The following is a 21,008-nucleotide window of genomic DNA, read 5'->3' as shown; positions in this document are numbered from 1 at the left end:
AATTTTAAAAGTTCGACATGATGCTATTATCCGAGGTTTGCAAAATGGATGTTGATAGACTATTTCGCGGGATTTGGACCCGGACTACAATTAGCTTACATGTACATATATATAGACTTATATAGTAAAAACATGTGTTTTGATTTCTTTGTAACTTTTTTAAAAAAGATTCATTTCCAAAATATTTTTTAACACATGACAGAGTGTCAGAAAAATGGGGTATAATTGGAAATCCTTGGTTATTAATAAATCTAACTATGACCTCCGAATAGCTCTCGCTTGGCTTAAAATGTGTAAACAAACCAAATGACCTCTTATTTCAATACATATTTCTATGCATAATTTATGCTTGAAATGCACCTTGATGCATATCATTGTAAACTTTTGACATTAAACTTTTATTATATACCCAGAAAGTTTCACAAACGTGAGCATGTTTTTATTTTTATCATTGAAAGGGAGGCATACGAATTTCCTTTATGTGCTACTTTTCAGGCTTTTGACCTTCACTCTATAATTGTGGCCCTGATCAATTTACGTTATAGTAATGATGACGTAGAAAAACTTGCGCGCCATCTAGCGTTAATTCAGGTAATATATGTTTTTTGCACGCCATCTAGCGACAATTCAGTGAATAATCGTTGGTTTTGCATTGGTGATTGTTGGTTTCGCCAGTTGTTCTTTTGCAAACGAGTTTGTTGATTTTGTTTTTAAGGTTGTCTGTTTTGTATTTCATTATGTTTATAAAATTAGTTGTTAGTTTTGCATAAACGTCTTTTTTACCCTTTCCGCCGCCCATAATCAACGCTTAATTTTTTACGCTCGTGAAAACTTTCTATAACCAGTGCATTGTTTCTCAAGAAATTATATGCAATCGAATTGATGATGTCGATTGGATTTAATGGAGATTGTTCCCACTTATTGTGATAGTTAAATTTATTTTAAGGTTATGACTTAAGTCAAGAATCTCAAGAGCACCTGTAAAGAAATTCAGTGGCAGTGAAAGCATTCCATTACTTGAAAGCTTTATTTCTTTAGCAATTTGAGAGCCTGGAAATGATCTTCAATACTTTTAAATTTATTGAAGTTATTTCCTAATAAATGGTTTGATAAATTCAAATGGGTTACGTTTGGCAATGTGTCAAAGAAAAAACGGGATATAACATCGCTAAAATTTTCCGATAAATCTCTGTATTCTGGATATTCCACTCCATATACCGGCCCTAATGCAAATCTGGATTGATGAAATTTGAGCTTTGCAGTGATTTTCAGCGAAATAAAATTCGCGTACAGTCAAATGAAACTGAAAAACATGAAAAAAAAAATTCCACATGGCGTGGCACAAAATAAGAAATATTAAGTCTAGAAGAAGGAAAAACCGACTGAAAAGAAACAGGGGAGACCAATTCACCATTTCCTACTAATTTGTGTTGTCAGTATGTTCCTGATTGCAGTCTAAAGAATTTTCACACTCCGGAAAATCCTCGAAATAGTCGTGATACTGGTTAATGGCATAAATAACTTTAGTTTTGTGAGAAATTGAAATGCAAATATGTACACTCTCCAAATGTAAGGCGACTGTCTAAATGTTCAGGAAGGTAATGTTTGGAGGAAAATACTTAGGGAACATCTGTGTCCATCAACTCCATATTACTTGATTAAGTCAAGATGTGTCACTGTTGTGTTTCGAAAATGAATAATCTGTTGAACAGGTAGGTGCGTTCCAAGAGCAAACATTCCAAATGAACAGTGTATTTTCGCGGCGTTAAAGACTTGAACATTTAGAAATTAATTAATTATTTTTTTAAATATTCCAAACAACCAACAGAAAATGAATTTGAATGAAAGAAAAGTGAGCAAGCTCACATACCCCACACTCCCCCTAAACTCGGAAGTCTCAAAATTTCCGGAAAATATAATAAGGAATCGTAATTTTCTGGTAAATGCACATCTACACATTGTGTCCAAATATCTGCAAAGTTTGACGAAAATCTGCGCAGCGGTTTTAAAAAAGTAGTTGCGCTGACAAACTGTTCATCTCTATATTCAAGGTATGGCCAAAATCTAAGTTGAAAAGTGCCGAAATTCCCTGCAAAAATAATTGAATCGGAATTTCCTGGTAATATGCACATCTACACATTGTATCCTACCGGTAAATATCTGCGAAATTTGAGGAAATTGTGTGCATCGGTGTAAAGAATTTGCCCTGACAAAAAAAAAGGGACTGACTGACTGACAGATACTCTGACTGACCAGTCAAAACATTAGACCTCCCTCAACAAGTTGCATGGGGTATAATTACCTTTAGTATACAAAATCTACCCATTTCATTTAACTACTAGAATACGTTCAGCGACATAACTTACTCCAATCGGTGTTTGATAGTGGGAAAATAAGCGCTAGCTCAATCAACTATCCATTTAAAAAATAAACTTGTATGTCATAAACAAAAAGTTCTCTCCTGACCTATTGACTATGAATGTCCTGAATCATTTTTTTTTTTTTTTTATATATTTCTATGTAAAACTGGATTTCCTTTGTGGCCCCGCCCTCCCCCGTCCGTCTTGATTTTAACAATTTAATATTCCACACATCTACCCTTTGAGCTTTTGCAATGAAATTTAGCATAGCAACTCCCTATGGACTAAAGAAGACCTTTCCTATTGATTTTGAGGTCAAAAGGTTTTTAAAGATTTAGGTCATATATATTTCTATGTAAAACACTTTCGATTCCACACGATATCTCTAGAACCATTTGAGCTATTGCAATGAAATTTTACATAACAACTCCCTGTGGCCTAAAGAAGACCCCTATTGATTTTGAGGTCAAAAGGTCAAAGTTCAAGGTCGTAAATTTATACATTCTGTCTGTGTGTAACACTATCATTTCCATTTCAGAAGATTTTGAGCTTATGCAATGTAATTTTATACCAAAACTCCCTAGGACCTCTCGCCCCTCTCAAAGTGCCCCGCCCCGTTTGTTTTATTAGTATTTTATTACATGTCGCTATTTTTAGCGCAGGGCATGAGGAGAGTTATTGCGTATAAAACAGGTTCTCGGCGGACTTTATGTTCTTATTACATCTATTATAACTGTTTAATAAAGGCTAAATAAATCAAACACCATGGATTGTGTAAAATTTTGAAATACCCATGAAAACATGAATATATACATGTATGTGACTTCAGTTCTGCATATACTTCGCTCCATGTAAAGCGACTCCGTGGTCTAGTGGTTATGTCACTCGCTTCAAATGTGAGAGGTTCCGGCATCGAATCTCGGTCGAATCTTTCTTTTTTTTTTTTTTTTTAAATACTTTTTTTTTTACTAAATGATAGTATTCAGCATGTGAAATGAAAAATTTATGAGGTTATAAAATCATCATTACAGTGTGATAAATATTCCATATAAAAATATCTTCTATACACATAATAAAGATTAAGCAATCAAATCTTTATACGCATATTGACATACATGTATTTTATTTCCTTCAGTATACTTGTATACATTTAATAATTCTACAAATTCAGTCACATTTCTGGACACGAATTCTCTGAATTAGCTTGTTGCTTCCACGGCATGAAGAGACCCACGAATTCATATCCCAAGAAAATGAAAAAATTATCAAACTGTAGTATATATCCTTCCTTTAACAATGAAATCAAATCCCTTCAAACCATTACTGTTTTCTGTAAACCACAAAAATTTGCCCAAATAAGTTACTGAAGAAGAATTATTTACAAGAAAGGGTAAATTTCTTAAGTTTTTAATCATTTGAGCATAAAACACATTTTAAAAATAGACTCTAACAGATAAATTTAGACAAAATTATTGCTTAAACATGTAAGAATTCTCTCTCTTCGATCTCTATCCACTAGAACTAAGAGCAGAGACTTTACATACAGTATGATCACTCACTCAGTACATTTATATGTTATTCGGCGAAGGACACAGAAACTTACTATTTACCATAGCTGAAAAAACTCTAAAATAATTTTGACAAGATAACAAACATCAAGGATCTAAGATGAGATCATATGAAAGACTGTTATAATTTAATTACACTATGCACCATCTGAAATACTTCTACCCTGCCCTACATAAAAAACAGCTGCTGGATTACAGCTGTCAAACGAGTAAACATTATATATTATTAATACCAGGACATATATATTATCTCGTAAACACAAATCAAAACAGAAAGATAACATTTTAAACATACTTTTTTTCCATGGGATCATAATTAAGCCTGCAGAAAAATTGACTGTGTACTTAAAATTAACCCCACACGGAATAAAATACATCTACAGTATAGGAACATTGCATTGTCAAAAAAAGTTACTGCATGTGCAGTTAATAATTTAACATATTTATTTATCCCTGATGATGAAAACATTCCATAAATCCTCCTTGAATAGGAACTATGCGTCAAATAAGGTACCTACACATACCTACAACCCTTGTCATAATAAGCTTTCAGCAATAAACACATCATATTTTGTACAAGACTGTACAACTTACCATATTTGCAATCTTATTATATCAGTCATCTACTGAACAAGATTTGCCCTGGATTTTATCCATCAATTCACATAAATGGGAAAATGACAAAAAAAAGTTTCTTAACTTTTTGTCTTCAAGTTCCAGGCAAGATAAGTTAAAATTTAAATGAACAGAAAGTTTCTTTTTGATAAAAAAAACCCCCCAAGAAAACAGTAAATGTAAAAATGGAGATTGATGAAATGATTCACAACATGAAAGTAACAGTCTCATAAGCAACATTAATTAACAAATAACTCAGTTCTACATTAATTAACACAGAATTTTAGGATGGATTTAGCTTTATAAGCTTTCTACAGACTTTTTCTTGTCCTCTGACACCTCCAGTGGCTTTCTTACAAATGTGCAGTAAGTCCGCATTGATTGGCTCCAGTTTGTATTGCTGGACCAATCAGACACAACCTTTTCTGCTTCATACATTCTAGAGGTAGTTGTGTTGTAAATGGGTAAACACTCATTGGCCTCCTTAGAATTCACCTGGCAAGAAATACATTGATCATTTTAAGACTGTCTTTTGTGGAGTGAAATTTATCTGACTATAAAGATATATTCAGGCAAGATATACATCAATTTTATATATTGACTAATGTGAAATGAAATTTATCTGACAATAAAGATATAATAGTACTCTATTTCAGGCAATTTTAATTAAAGTTCTAGGCAAAAATACATGGAAATATGACCTTAATGAAGCATTTATGCTTGTAATCAAACTAGCAGCTAAGCCACACAACAAAACATGTCCCTTACCTTGAGGTATAGATAGACGTCTGTCCCATACCCCTCCATGGAGTTGACGACCAGATCACCCTGGAAATACCTGGCGTAGAGCCGCGACAGGGGGAGGCCATAACCATAACCAGCCTACAATAGAAGGTCAAGGTCAGAAAAACAGACACGAACGCATCAACAGAGTCTAGTAAGGTGTATTAAATTGACTTTAGGCCATTCCAAGTTTTTTCTCTGTTTAGGGTCCACCCAACTTTCAAAAACCTACCTACCTATTCGCAAAAAACACACAAGTCACAAACATAAAACACAGGCTTAAAAGTCATAAAAATGACGCCCTTCAAATGATTTGATCTAACTAAACTGCTTTAATAGAAGAAATATCTATTCTTAAGCAAAAACAAGGAATTAAATGCTTAAAATACACCCTGTATATCTTACTGTACAGAATTATTTGGAGAAATTGACAAAATTCAAAAATTTTGACTAAATTAATCAATTTTAGGACTCCTGGTGTTGTGTCACTTGTGTGTTTTTTTTATATGGGGTGTCAAAAACCAAGGTGCACGTGGATGCTAAACATAGAAAAAGCTTGGAATGGCCTTAGCTAAATATACTCAATCACCGGTACTCTAAAGTAAAAAAGAAAAATAACTGCATTCTTCATTAAAAAGTCTATCTCAGTAAATATTTCCTACTACAGACCTCTAGATCAAAAAAAAAAAAAAAGATTTCAAACTTCTCACATCTTCATTGTGCTAGACAAGATACATGTAAAATTTCATGAATGGCAAACTGGATTTAACATCTATGGACATAAATATTATTGATGACCTTCATCTACATACAAATTAGAGTCATTATTATCTCATTTCTATTAAAATCTAGTTTTAAATTTACAATTAATACAATGGATGGACACTCAGAATACACAGCCCAAAAGTGATTTCTTTATCATAAAAATCTAAATGGCACAAGATTTCAAAATTGGTGTTCAAGGCCTAATTTAACTGATTTGATCCATTATTACAATGAAAAGAATTTCAAGTTGAGTTTTGCATAAAATATATTGTATAAATAAGTTATCAAAGCCAATTTATCAAAAACCACATCTAAAGCAGTTACCGGTAATACTTGATTACACGACATAGTGCAATGATGTTTTGAATGGACAAAATGTTTTATTTTTTAAGTGTTAAAAAGATATTTGAAAGAAAACATCTTTTCTCAGGTACAAATTATTTTTCTTTGGCAACTTGTACATGTAAAAAGCTGATAATAAAAGACAGGTGAAAAATAAAAAAAAAAGCAAAACAAGTGTTTATTATATATATGTTAAGAAATGTCCACTGTCACCATCTCAAGGCTTTGTGATAACCCACCCTCACAAAACCATGGACAAAACTCTCAGTTTGCTTGATATTGAGAAAATGTAAAATCTAACACAAAAGCTTATTCAAAGTAGTATTTTTTTTAAGTATCTTGTTTATAGCTGAATAAGACAAAAAAAAACTAGAACTGTTCATGTTTTTCCAATAATACACATGAATTATGAATTTTTTCAGTGACCTTGAAATTCCCCAAATGACCTTGTGAAAAATCATGGGCAATCTTTGTGTGAAATGAGAACCTAAAAAAAAGCAAAAGTAAACCAGACACGAATTGTAAACTTTTTCTTCCAGTGATCTTGAACTTCCCCAAATGACCTTGGGTTAAGGTCATGACACACCCTTGGGTCAAGGGCAATATTTGTGTGAATTGAGAACCTACCAAATTTATCCATAATAAAGATATGGACCAGACACAAATTATGAAAATTTTCTTCCAGTGACCTTGAAATTCCTCAAATGACCTTGGGTCATGGTCAGGACACACCCTTAGGTCATGGGCAATATTTGGCTTTTATCCATAAGTGATTAAACTTTTTCTTCCAGTGACCTTGAACTTCCTCACCTCAAAACACACCCTTGGATTGGCAATCTTTGCATGAAATCTCAAGTTTATCCATAAAAAAGATGTAGACCGGACACAAATTATGAAATTTTTATTCCAGTGACCTTGAAAAAATGACCTTGGGTCAAATGACACACCCTCATTGGCAACACAAAAGTTTATCCATAAGAAAGATAAGGACCGGACACGAATTATGAACTTTTTCTTCCAGTGACCTTGAACTTCCCCAAATGACCTTGGGTCAAGGTCATGACACACCCTCAGGTCATGGGCAATCTTTGTGTGGATTTTAGTCCCTATAGCTTTGCAATATAAGACCAAAAAAATTAAGATTTACTACATTTTCTCAGGGATTTCAATCTTGCAAAACTTATTAAATCTAATCAATGTTAGAAAGGGAAATACTAGTCAGAGTAACTCATTCAATACTTAATAGTTTATACAAAAAATTAGTTGGACACTGAAGCTATTTCATTATTAATTTTGTTGACAAGAAAAATAACTCAATATGTTGCTGGAGAATTAACTCAATGTGGGGCTGGAGAATTTTATTTTTTATTTGTTATGTTCTAATTAATGGCTGAGTATCTTCCAGAATGAGAAGTTTCTGTCATGTGCTGTTACAGTTCAGGAGTTGACAGGTTGAGAGCTCATTTAACCGACTTCAAGCAGTGTTCATAATACCTTCTTGTGTATCTGCAAGAGTCATTTTATTTATATGAAATCTAGACTTGACTGTGAATAAAATTCTTTGAAGAAAAATAGTAATCAAAAGGCTGCAAGGTTTTATCAAAGATTGGAATAAAAAAAAAGTCACAGAACCTTGATACAGTGAATACACAACAAAGCAATGTGTTTACCACTAAGTCAATCGGTCCTGTATCATGCGAAACTCTGTCTATATCCACATAGCCTGCCTATAACAACACAGACAAAAAAATCTCATCAAATCAGCATGAAATGTGACAAGCAAATGGTGAATGATTTCTCCAGCAAGCAATATATGTTTGAAAATTATCAACAGCCATTAAAGAAATTTTTTAATTTTGAAATTAAATTTTAAATGCAATTGATAAATTGTGCTTTGCATAAAAAGTGGTTTAATTGTAATCATATCAAAGCATAACTTACAGTATTGAAAAAAGCATGTCTCCCATTTAAGGGAATATTAAAATCCCTAATTTGCTGCTGTTTTGTTACTCTCAATAGAACAACATTGAAAGCTTGAACAGTGTCCCTAGTTTGCTTTTATTTAGCCAGTCAACTAGTGTAAAGAGGTGACTTTTGGGCTCAAGTATGAAGAATGGGTTTTGCATATGGAAATGACCTAATTAAGGAGTTACTTTAGTTAAATTGACCTACTTTTGATTTTTAGTAAGGACCCTTGAACACAGTATTAAGTAAAAGTAGCTAAATTTCCTTTTTTTATTGAACTACTTCTGTCTCATCAGTTGAGATTTTAATTTTGTGCACTGGGGGATGGGGAGATGACAATACATGAACATACCAAAAGCAATACTATCATACAAATTTGACTCATCTCAGTTGGGCCTATATTTAACTCGCCATTGAGGTTTCTTGGCCTTTGTACACAGAGAGAACTGATTTATCTTTAACTCACCAGTGGGATTTCTGGCCTGTGAATACATTGGGAGAATTGATTTTTTTTAACTCACCAGTGGGATTCCTGCCCTGTGAATACATTGGGAGAATTGATCTTTTTTTAACTCATCAGTGGGATTCCTGCCCTGTGTATACACTGACTTCATCTATTTTTAACTCACCAGTGGGGATTCCTGGCCTTTGTATACTGTGAGAACTGATCTATTTTTAACTCACCAGTGGAGATTCCTAGCCTGTGTATGCAGCGAGAATTGATCTATTTTTAACTTACCAGTGGGGATTCCTGCCCTGTATACTGTGGACGGGGAGCTGTAGAATACATGTACTGGAACAGTTTGTCTGTGTCTTTATATGGCACTCCACCACCCTCATCTGACAACTACAAAAACATTTGTTAACTAGCTACAGCTCCTAATAGATTTCTGACATTTTAAAATTATATTTCAAAAACATTATCTTAAACATTTGATGTCAATTTAAACATGCAATAGGCATTAAAGGGAATCAATTGGCAAAAGTATGAAAACCAGACTGTGATGATTAGTGTTACTTGGTACAGTGTACATCCTTTATGAATCACTTACAATTTTCCAAGCACACTGTACACTAAAAGGCTTCCTTGTTCATAGCTTTGTATAGGACTGAAATTTTCCTCAATTTAATTTTTTTTATAAAAGTTCCTTGTTTGTTTCCTTATTAAGCACAGTTATATAATGTTTTCAGTAATTTTATGTGCCTTAGTTACCTTTATTGTCATGTCTGATTTCCCTTTGGATACAATAATTTTTAATTTTGGCAAGTCTATCTTGTCTGGATGAAACTCCACAACAGCTCGCATGGCATTCTGAAAATATCACACATTAAATCAGATTAACATAATTCAAAAATGTTTCCATGAAAGAGTTATTTTGTTCGCATGTAAATCAATTTATGAATATATACATCAAACGAAACATACCTTAAAAATCTCAAATAATATATGCTCAATATGTCCTGGTACATACACAAAATGAACTGCATTTGAACCTAAAAAAGAACAACTGTTAAAGAATATTATATTTTTTTCTTTTATCCATACTAAATTTCAAGCTTTTTACTAAATATTAAATCAATATAAACAAAAATGTGACGACAAATGATTAACAGCTGACCATCTGCTGTGATAATCTCCAGATCAGGGGACTGCATGTGGAAATGTTCACAGATATGTCTGGCCGAAAAGAAAGCATCTACAAAATAAATCAATTTTACAAGTTATTACAGAGTTACATGTTATTGGTAACATAACTCTCTTTCAATTCACTAGATTTTTTCAGATCATTCTTTTTTTCTTATTCCTGAATACATGTACATTCTATAAATTTTTTTTATGATAACTGAGACTGAATATTTTTCTAAGATTTTTATTTACTGCTACTTTGTTTTCATTCATAACAAGATAATACTTTTAACACATTCTATAACATCACAGTTGGGGTCTATATGACCTATACGTCTTACTGCTAATTTGTTTTCATTCATAACAAGAAAATACTTACTTTTAACACATTCTATAACATCACAGTTGGGGTCTATATGTCCTATTCGTCTTGGATGGTTTGTTATATTTCCAAACAATGCAGCTAAAATAGAATATAGGGCATATAATACACTAAAATTCAAGGAAAATCATTTTCACTTTTGCACTATTAAAACCTAATAGCAGTATCAAAAAACTGACTGCATATAATCATATGCAAAATTTCAACAAAAATCTTATCTTTGTATAAACATGTAATACAAATATGCAAGAATAAAATTCATCTCTGCAGACAGTCTCACTTAATGATGTGAAAATTATGTTTTCATCAATAAAAAATGATTCACTTCTGTGAACTGAACCCACCATGTTGTGTTAAAAGCATGCGTATACTGATGCGATTCATGTAAAATCTATCCAAGAAATACTGAATCCTTTCGTTAATTCTCCCGTCCAATCCATACGTATCCTCCATTTCTATAACGCCCTAAAAACAAAGGCAAGTTTAGAAATAATGCCCTAAAAACAAAGGCAAGTTTAGAAAACATATTTAGAGTCAGTACTGTGGCATTTTACAGAAGGATCAGTAAAACTTTAAAAGTCTAATTACAAAATTATGCAGAAAAGCATTATCGTCTGAAAGGGGAATTTGAAAAAAAACTACCATGTTGTTTGCAGCTATTGGAGTTTTGACTAATTCTTGTGAAATATCTTTTATTCAGTCATATAATTCCTATTTAAATATAAGACATAATTACAAAAAAATCTTTCTTGGAAGACCTTTGTGACGTTATATTTATGGGAAGGTTTTGATTCAATGTGGCTTGAACAAATCCTGACATATAGATCTTCAAATTTCAAAGACATGAAAATTTTCTGGCTATCAGACACGTCCACTCATGAGTCTACGGACACATCATTTTTAAGAATCTTGCACCCCTGATAATTTTGCTGCATCCAGCATGCAGTTTCTTGCATTTGAGAAAAACCTGTTTTGTTACAAGGTGAAAATGAAAGTTATATCCTACAAAGTTAATTTTAAAACAGGCACATACAAGGATGTTTTTTATTCTAAAAAAAAATTTCTCAGTATCGTGTTAGGCCAAAGGGCTTCCTTCCTCCCTATGTTCATGTTTTATAAAATGATCTAAAGCTTCTAAATACAGCTCTTTAGTATATATCAAGCCAAGAGGTGTTCAATATCAAATAATGGCTCTGCTTTTTTTCAGTTGATGCAAAAAAACATGAATGATCCTCATGCACATACAAAACAATTAATGCATCACATACATGTAAATGAATGGGCATATCATCCAGCTAGAAGTTGATTACACTCAGAAAAAATCACCAATAATACTAGCTGGCTTGCAATTTTCTCCTCTGCTTTGAGAGAGACAATAAATTGCTTAATAGATCCTCCTCAAACCAACTTCAGACAGAATGCATTCCTACCAATCTGAACTAAATACATGTCCAGAGCATTCCATATTGAAAACAGAAATCATAGAGATGATATGCTATCTTTACGTACTAGTGAATACAATTCTTAGCATTATTACAGCTAATTATAACACTTCTGAACTTTTACTACAATCCGTATACATGTTCATCATACAGAATCTTTGTTGTTTAAAAATCATTTCCGCTATCTCTGTTTACTGGATTGTCCAAGTGTTGATTCTGTCCGAGAGTTGGTTGGTAGCCAATACTGTGAAGGCATGCACTGTGAGCTATGTTATTGACATAGTGGTGATTAACCTAGCATTCACCATTTGTTTACGTCCTATTTTGATGATTATCTTACCTGTGCCATTGTTTCCACTACATAGGAGTGACGATTTAGTATGTTCTGTATTGCTACTGAGAACCTACAAGAAAACAGTCATTATTTTAGCTTTATATGAAATACATTTTACTGGTAAAGAATCATTCTACACATATTCTTCTCTTATTTGACTGTCTTAATGCCAGAAACTGTTAAAATAAAAAAAAAAAATAAATCCCCCCTCCAGGCGTTCATCATAATAGAAACATTACCTGAGGATGATTCCATGTAAATATCACAAATCATAGCTTTGAAGTACTTGAAAAGAAGATTTTAAAAGCTTTCCCTATATATCCCTATGTAAAACTTGGGTCGGCCATTTTGGCCCCACCCTAGCCCCGGGGGTCATGATTTGAACAAACTTGAATCTACACTACCTGAGGATGTCCATTACAAAAGTTTTTCCTATATATTCCTATGTAAAACTTGGGTGCTTTACCATTTAAAGAAGATTTTTAAAGATTTTTCATATATTCCTATGTAAAACTTGATGCATTAAATTGCAAACTTGAAGTCCTACATGAGTTTCATCTTTCCTGTCCCAGTGGTTCTTGAGAAGAAGGTTTTTAAAGATTTTTCCTATATATCCCTATGTAAAACTTGGGTCGGCCATTTTGGCCCCACCTTTGCCCTGGAGGGTCATGATTTGAACAAACTTGAATCTGCACTACCTGAGGATGATTCCACATGAGTTTCATCTTTCCTGGCCCAGTGGTTCTGGAGAAGAAGATTTTTAAAGATTTTTCCTATATATTCCTATGTAAAACTTGGGTCGGCCATTTTGGCCCCACCCTTGCCCCGGGGGTCATGATTTGAACAAACTTGAATCTACACTACCTGAGGATGATTCCACATGAGTTTCATCATTCCTGGTCCAGTGGTTCTGGAGAAGAAGATTTTTAAAGATTTTTCCTATATATTCCTATGTAAAACATTTTTATCATCCACATGAGTTTCATCTTTCCTGGCCCAGTGGTTCAAATGCCTATATATTCCTATGTAAAACTTCCTGGCCCCACCTTGCCCCGGGGGTCATGATTTGAACAAACTTGAATCTACACTACCTGAGGATGCTTCCACATGAGTTTCATCTTTCCTGGCCCAGCGGTTCTGGAGAAGAAGATTTTTTAAAAATGCCATAAATTTTTCACAAATTCATAATTATCTCCCCTTGGAAGGGGGCGTGGCCCTTCATTTGAATAAACTTGATTCCCCTTCACCCAAGGATACTTTGTGCCAAGTTTGGTTAAAATTAAAAATGTGAAAAGTTTACGACAACGACGACAACGAAGACAACAACAACGACAACGACGACAGACAACGGACAAATTTTGATCAGAAAAGCTCACTTGAGCCTTCGGCTCAGGTGAGCTAATAATGTTAATAATAGAAACATTTTGAACAATTCCAGAAGATTTTCTATGTCCATTACAAAAGTCTACCATGCTTTACCATTTAAGTTGACATCCCTTGATGCATTAAATTGCTGAAGTCCTACATGTTGGTAATATTATGTGTTAGCTTTAAGGATATGAGACACGAATTGATCTTTAAAATCACAACTTACTCCTGTAAAACATTTTTATCATCTGGATCTCTGGCTGCAAATGCTTGCACTTCCTGGAAACTTGTTTCATACCTAGGTGTAAAAAAAACTGTTTTAAATAATCCAAATTAAGATTAATGAAAGGTATATAAAATCTGGAATTTTATTTTAGCCTTAAACTTTGACTTCTTTGACTTAGCTCATAAAGACCTACACTTTCATCTCAATCAAAGCTCAAAATTTCTTAGCTGAAAAAGCCAAAATTCACGTTTTGGACAAAGAAAGGGAAATACAAATTGACAACTTTTTCCCCTTTTTCCCATAATTCACATCATTTCCGATCAGGGAAAGATAAACAATATGCCTATCAACAATAAGGGGGTGGAATGGTGAGTGGAGAGGGGGGAGGGTGGTGTGGGGTGTCACTTCATACAGCTGGACGTAAAGACATCAACAAACTTGACCTTGCAGTCTTTATCTTTTGGCTGACCTGGTAATCTACGAGTGTCCACCTCACACCTTGACCTGTACTTGTTTATAGCTACATACACATGACATAGGCTGAAAAGAATTCCGATATCTCACATCACATAGACTGTAGGTAGACAAACAGTAACAATGTGAGATAACTGAACAGAACAATTTCCATGTGGGCCTCTGACATATATACTGGTACTGAACAAGAAAAACTGCCAAGTGCAACGTACAGTGTATACTAATGATGGATTACTATGATATAAAGCTAGATTTTCTTCCACAGTAATACAGAATGCATTATAATCAGCATTGAGTAAATGCCAGAACATGTGTATAAGATAAGAAAAGCTTATTTTTCAGGTCACTGCCTCATGAACAATTTTTATCTCCAAGTTACAAGTACACAAGTACTGGAAATCAGTTGTCAACAATGATAAAAAGGAAGTTGTAGAAAACATTTCTAAACATTTCTGAAATTCTGCTCCTAAAATTCTCCTATGTGTGGGTGGGTTGTATATGTAATGTTCTATTTTTCGACATTTCAAGATTTTACAAACAAAAGTATATTAGAACATTACATGAGAGATTATTAACATGATTAAACACTGCACTATTCTTCACATCTAGGGTAAGGGCGAAACGATTACACGTGTAAACAGCGACGTTTCGATTAAATGCTCTAAACGTTTACAAATTGAGTAAACGTTTACACGAAGGTTAATATCAATGTCTATCAGAAAAAAAACCTTTTATCCAAACAAGTTGTTTTATTTCATATTTACCAAAGAAAACACACTCCGTGTCTGTTACAAACATTTTTTTCTGTTAAAATATTGATACCAGAAACGTAAAATTAACGAGAAGTGAAAACTAGCGATGTATTATTTTATTTTTCCAAGTTTATGTTCTAAAATGAATTTATTGATTAGAAAATTAAAAGTATCATGCTTATAACGGTAAAATGTTGAATATAGAGCTTTGAAAAATTGAACGTAAACCAGAACCCTCAATTTTATATATCGTATTAGGATTACTATCTCGTTTCAGTTTTGACGCTTCCTACTCTTTCGTCATAAAAACCAACAAATAAACAGTAATGGCAACTCATACTTACATTATAGTGAAAGAATGGTTTATTAAAATAGTTTTTCATGAGTAAGTAGCCATAAAAATTAAACACAAAAAATTCTCCCGTTTAAACGGTACCGTTTCGTTTACTGCTGTTTGTTTAAACGTTTACAAAATTCAGTAAACGTTTCACCCTTAATCTAGGGTATTGAGATATGCTGTAAACATGCATATATTTATATTGTTTTATTCCACATTGTTCACTAAAAAATGAAATTGTCACAAACTTGCTATGTGTGCAAGTGCCGCTTTATAAATTTTTTCATTTTGATCTCTATATATCATAGACTAATCCCTAATTTAAGATATGCATGTTTATTCAAAATGTTTTATTTATGCATAAGAAAAATACCAGAGCTCTTGTGTCATCTAAAAATTTGTTTGTTTGAGAAAAATATACATTTATTATCTTTGTACTTTAAAAATGTAAATCAAATGTAAATGTCAAATCAAGGAAACACATGCTATGTAATCCTTTCAACTCTTGACCCTTTAGTTCTGCACACTTCATCTAAATATTATACGTGTACACAAGAAATGTTCTGCATCTTGACCTCTATATCTGTCTTCAAATAGTCATAGTAAACACGAATTCCTGAGGTCATAACAATGATCTTGACCTTTGAACCTCCTTCCAAAAAATAAAGGTGTCTTCATGTCCTTCACATTGATTTATTCAATGTTCTACATGTAATTAATGTCATAGTGTCTGTACAAATTTCAGTGATTATTGACTAACAATTTTCCTTTATTTTTCACTCAAAAATAGCAGAAGTAAATTCAAATTAGCTTTGCTTAGTACTTGTTCTCATGGAACTGATGCGAAGTAAGTTAATACACAGTAAATTAATTCAAACTGAACTAATTCACGTAAAATTTTCCATGTGGAAGTGTTGCAAAGTTATAACATTTGGAAAAGGGGATAATTCTGGGACAAGAAAATTCACTTTACTTGGAAAACCTGCTATTAAAAAAATATGCCACAAAATGAGCAATTAATGTAAAAAGTTTCCTGTAGGCTGTGGCCCAAGTAATATTGTTTATGTTCAGTTAATGAGTTATTAGGTTAGCCTAGTGCCTGCTGAGAAATAACCAGCATAAATATTTGATATGACTTCTAAATCCAAATTGCATCCTTAGTTACTACATGTACTTAGCATCATTAAGAAAATGCTAGGCACCTAATATTTTCATATTCTGTTGGTGTTTCTGCATATCTGGACATAATATTATGTTCATATTTACGACTGCATGTAAACATGACTTTGCCCAAGTGTCAAATGAATGGACATTTCAAGGAGCTGGCTACATACTCGACGAAGGGTCGTCTAACCATGATGACAATTTTCGCATACGATCAGGATCGAGCCAGATATACGGTATTCAGATATACCTGTGAATATTTATTTCTACACAGCTAACTGACGTACTATTTATGTCCTATCATCTGAACCTACAGACATAAAAAGTAAATACCCCAAGGGTTATCAGGTTACAATACAAACACTACAAAATGTGGACCACTTTATTCACAATCACTGATGACACATTAATCCACAAATGTAGATTAAAACTTCTGACCAAATTCTCACTCACCAGCTTCGTACGAGTTTCACGGATTTCATGGTTAGTAGTTCTTTAGGAAGGTCTTCAAACTCCCGCATGATGTGGGCCAGACGAATGGGGATTTCATCATTGAGGAACTGGAAAGATTTCTTCTCACATTTCTTCTGACCTTTAATTAAAATACAAGATCTTTATAGCGAGCGCAGCGAGCGTCGCGAAGCGACGCTCGCGGCGATCAACGTGTATGAACAGAGGAAATTCGGATTGAAATCTGTACAAAATGAAAATTTCTCTGTGCAACATTCCCAGAATTCCTGCACTACCCAATGTCCTTTGCGCGAATAAATCAAAAATAGTAAAAAAATTAAAGGAACATTGTTTCTTACCGAAATCTTAACGAAATGATTTAGCCTTACCTTATTCAAAAAAATACCCCCATGCCACAACACCGGCCTTCACCTTGCCCTTCGGAAATGATACAAATGACGTCACCGGAAACTTACAATTTTGACGAAGTTATGTCGTTCTTCCGTGAAACTCGGAAAACATGTTGCGGTGCATAGCAACAAATTACTTGAAAAGAACGATTAAATGCAATCTCTTTTCCATAAAACTAGCGTTTGCGTCCTAAGTCAACAGAACTTTTCATCTGACGTCATACTTTCGTCAACGGTTCGGGTATTTCCGATTTTGTCGGAAACTTCCGAGAAGTTTGGAATCTCGATCCCGATGCTTGGGAAATGATTTCTTTTTATAGTTTTGTTTTCTTCTTTTTGCTTTCTTTTTCTTGAATGATAGACAGTACATGTGTACGTTTTTGATAGTAAATAAACTGCGCTCGCCCCAACGGTCACACCGTAAAACATATTATCACAAGATATTATTTTAATGCCTTTGTTGTCACCTTTTTTCAATCTTTTGTAAAGCATCTCATGATCTGGACACACAATGGAAACAGTTCAGCAGCTGTTCAATACTAAAATATTCTGAACAAACAGTAGATAGCATGTTTGTTGACATTATTTTTGTAGAACAGATTATTATGTAGGACAGCTTGACCATGACCGGAAAAACAAACGTCAACTCACCGAAGTCGATCAGTTCCGCTAGGGACATAGGAGAGGGTCGGTACAGATGCTTTGGTGACACTACATGGCCAAGCCTCTTTGAATGTCCCAATATATTTTTAATGAATCCTATTCTTATCATTTTTAGTCTTCGAAACACGAACTTAATAAATTACAAGACTGCAATGTTCAAAACGCACTGTTATGTTCAGTCACTGCAGTGTCACTCTCCTGTCGAGGAGAAGAAAAACAAACCTGGGGGAGGATAATGACAGGTAAGGCGGGAATCGTAGTCTTCAAATGACTGTTGAACTTGAAGCAAAATTAACAGTTTTCTACACTTATTAATCATGTTAATAAGCCTAAACTTACATCATACCACTATTTAATGATTTAATTATATTCTTGACACAGTTCTGTATTCTCGGCTTCTAACATTTTGTGTTTTTTCCCCGAGTTGAATACTCTGGTACTGACATTTTTCACTGTTTATAAAAGTTACAAATAAATTGTCCTATCGTCCAATATCTTAACAAATAGGGGTATAAATTTATAATTTTGTTCATAAACTCAACAATACTAACAGGGTAAAATTAAATTTACGTTCATTTAAAATTATTAGACTACATGTACAGGTTCTCAGGTTTTATTGTCTAGTCCAGTCTATTAGCAGCATTGACGATTAAAAAACGTAAATAATTTGCCTAAAGGGAAAAAAAAACTCTGACGTCATGGAGAAAATTCATTGCACTATTTATAGCCTAACGATTGGTTGTTTACGCCACACCTCTTAACGTGTACACACTCATTTCAGCTAGGCCTTATTTACAACAGTTGTTTTATCCTTGTATAATTTTTCTTTTAAAAAGCTATCCCAATTCATTTTGTCATACAAAGTCCATTCATGAAACCTTTCCAATTTACAAAGTAAAACGTACAAACAGCTGTGAATTCATAATGAGCTACAGATTTCATGACTTACCAAATTCCAAATATTGTTGCATCGATAACGGAACGGGGACATACTTAGAATGAAGACGTCGTGCATTGAACACACATTGAAAAGTCCACTTGCGTAGCTTCATCATTTTCGCAATCTCCCTTGCTGTCCACAGCAAGCAACTATAAACAATATATTCCCCGAACAGAAAACGTGACCCGATATTGAGTAGTCATGTGACCAAACATTCTTAACGCAATCGAGGCTTTAATCTCGAGAAGTGGAAAATTCCAGTTCAAAACTGCAAAAAACCGGAGTTCGCGTCATGTTCGACAGACAATAGCAAAGTTTAAAGGGGCGTTAACTAAAGATTAATTAACAATTAAAGACCAACAGAACTAAATTGAGGGCATGCATATATAGTTCATATTTCATTTACAAAATTCCTTTACCCAAAACTTTCCAAAAGGAAACAGAGGTTATAAAATGTTAGTGATATGGAAAAAACACTGGGTCTTGCGTTGTTTTATCATTACCGTATATGGTGTTTTTTTTGTTTTGTTTTTTTTTAATATATAATCATTATACACGCCGGGAGCAAGCCTCTGTGGGAAAAAAAATAAAAAGCGCCAAACAGCAATCAAATCAATCTATTAATTAAAAACCTAAAATAATAAAACAGAAACACAGTTAAACTACATAAATTATACAATGCGTTACCACGGGCACTTGAACTTAAAATATAAATATTGAGCATGTGCTTGTGGAAAAAGGAAGGCTTCCTTTTTTTATACAAGCTTTAATTCATACGCAATATTTTCATTAACTTCCCGCGTGGCATGTGTATATATTCATTTTTCAGGCATATTCGAATTAAAAGAAGGAGAATAGATGATCCAGTGTGAAAAAAGTGCGTATATAAATTTTTATTGTTCAAAAGGCTCAGTATTTTCCCCATATATATAACATGTATTTTGTTACTCCATAGACGAATTCTCTCATAACAATGCATAAGGAAGTATACAATTAGCCTAAATTTAATTATCAGAATTCTGTATTTCCAAAGATATAGGTTCACTTTATGCATAATATGGCCCTGTACTTATAACATATTAATTAACTATCACCCTCTTTCCCATTTCATACAATATATCAAAATAAAGTAGACACTTTAATTGGTGCTTTCATTTCCTGTAATAAAATTTCTGAAGTGTGGATAATAGCCCCCTTTTTATAATGAAAAAAATGTAAGCATGTATTATATCTCAAAAATATAAAATGTCCCCGTCAAACACATCTATATATGTCGTTCTATGCAAGCAGATTTTACTTTTTACAAAGAATGGCCCTATATGGTATGATAAAAATACATGCATGTGTTTGACGGGGAAATTATATATTTTTGAGATATTAGAAACTCTTACATTTTTTTCATTTAAACAGTTGGGGGGGGGGGTGTATTATCCACACTTCAGGTGCCTGTGTATTTGACTACCTTCAGCAAAGAATTAAAATATGAGCACAGCCCACGATCCAAAAAATAAAACATGTTTTTTTATCTTTAGAAACAGATATTTCAATATGTATGATCATATTTTGGATCAGAGGTTGTGCTCTTTATGAAATATTGAAAAAATACTTCAAAGGAATTTACGGGATATGAGGAAAATGACGCATTTTATGACGTCATAATGCATTGACTAGAGGAACAAGATGTGTTTGTGAAACACGAAGCACCCGGCGGCAACAAAGTTAAAAAACATATTTGTAGCATGTAGGTCACAGTCAAGGTCACAAGGTTATTGATCTTGGTGTCATTTGAAAGAAGTTATGGTGAAGCTTCAAAAAACTATTTTTAGCATACAGGACACAGTCAGGTCACAAGGTCATTGACCTTGATGTCATGTGAAAGGGCTTAATTTGTGGAGTATGCATGTCAAATATTAACTCTCTATCTTTCTTCGTTCAAAAGTTATGGCAAAGGTTAAAGTTTGCCGTCATAAAAGCTATATTTAGCGTATAGGTCACAGTCAAGGTCACAAGGTCATTGACCATTGTGTCATTTAAAAGAGCT

General features: G+C 33.5%; 1 protein-coding gene across 2 annotated transcripts; it reads right to left on the bottom strand.

Annotated features, from left to right (window-relative positions):
- Positions 1-3,751: 3,751 nt before the first annotated feature.
- Positions 3,752-19,184, bottom strand: LOC134231154 (pyruvate dehydrogenase (acetyl-transferring) kinase isozyme 2, mitochondrial-like). 2 transcript variants are annotated; one of them, XM_062713076.1, is made up of 12 exons: positions 18,977-19,184; positions 16,958-17,096; positions 13,778-13,849; positions 12,190-12,253; positions 10,752-10,872; positions 10,405-10,488; positions 10,018-10,095; positions 9,825-9,892; positions 9,612-9,710; positions 9,138-9,245; positions 5,312-5,425; positions 3,752-5,038 (listed from the first exon to the last, which is right to left on the bottom strand). In XM_062713076.1, the coding sequence occupies exons 1-12, from the start codon at positions 19,080-19,082 to the stop codon at positions 4,844-4,846; spliced, it is 1,248 nt and encodes a 415-aa protein (XP_062569060.1). In that variant the 5' UTR covers positions 19,083-19,184; the 3' UTR covers positions 3,752-4,843. The 2 variants fall into 2 exon arrangements, with proteins under 2 accessions (XP_062569060.1, XP_062569059.1); XM_062713075.1 differs by lacking the exon at positions 18,977-19,184 and adding an exon at positions 18,016-18,191.
- Positions 19,185-21,008: the final 1,824 nt, after the last annotated feature.

The sequence above is a fragment of the Saccostrea cucullata genome, unplaced genomic scaffold (genome assembly GCF_032062105.1).
Source record: "Saccostrea cucullata isolate Sc308-1 unplaced genomic scaffold, CSIRO_AGI_Scuc_v1 ctg645, whole genome shotgun sequence".
Lineage (NCBI taxonomy): Eukaryota > Metazoa > Mollusca > Bivalvia > Ostreida > Ostreidae > Saccostrea > Saccostrea cuccullata.
Note: the sequence above shows the minus strand (reverse complement) of the source record. Positions and strands in the feature narration are given on the sequence as shown.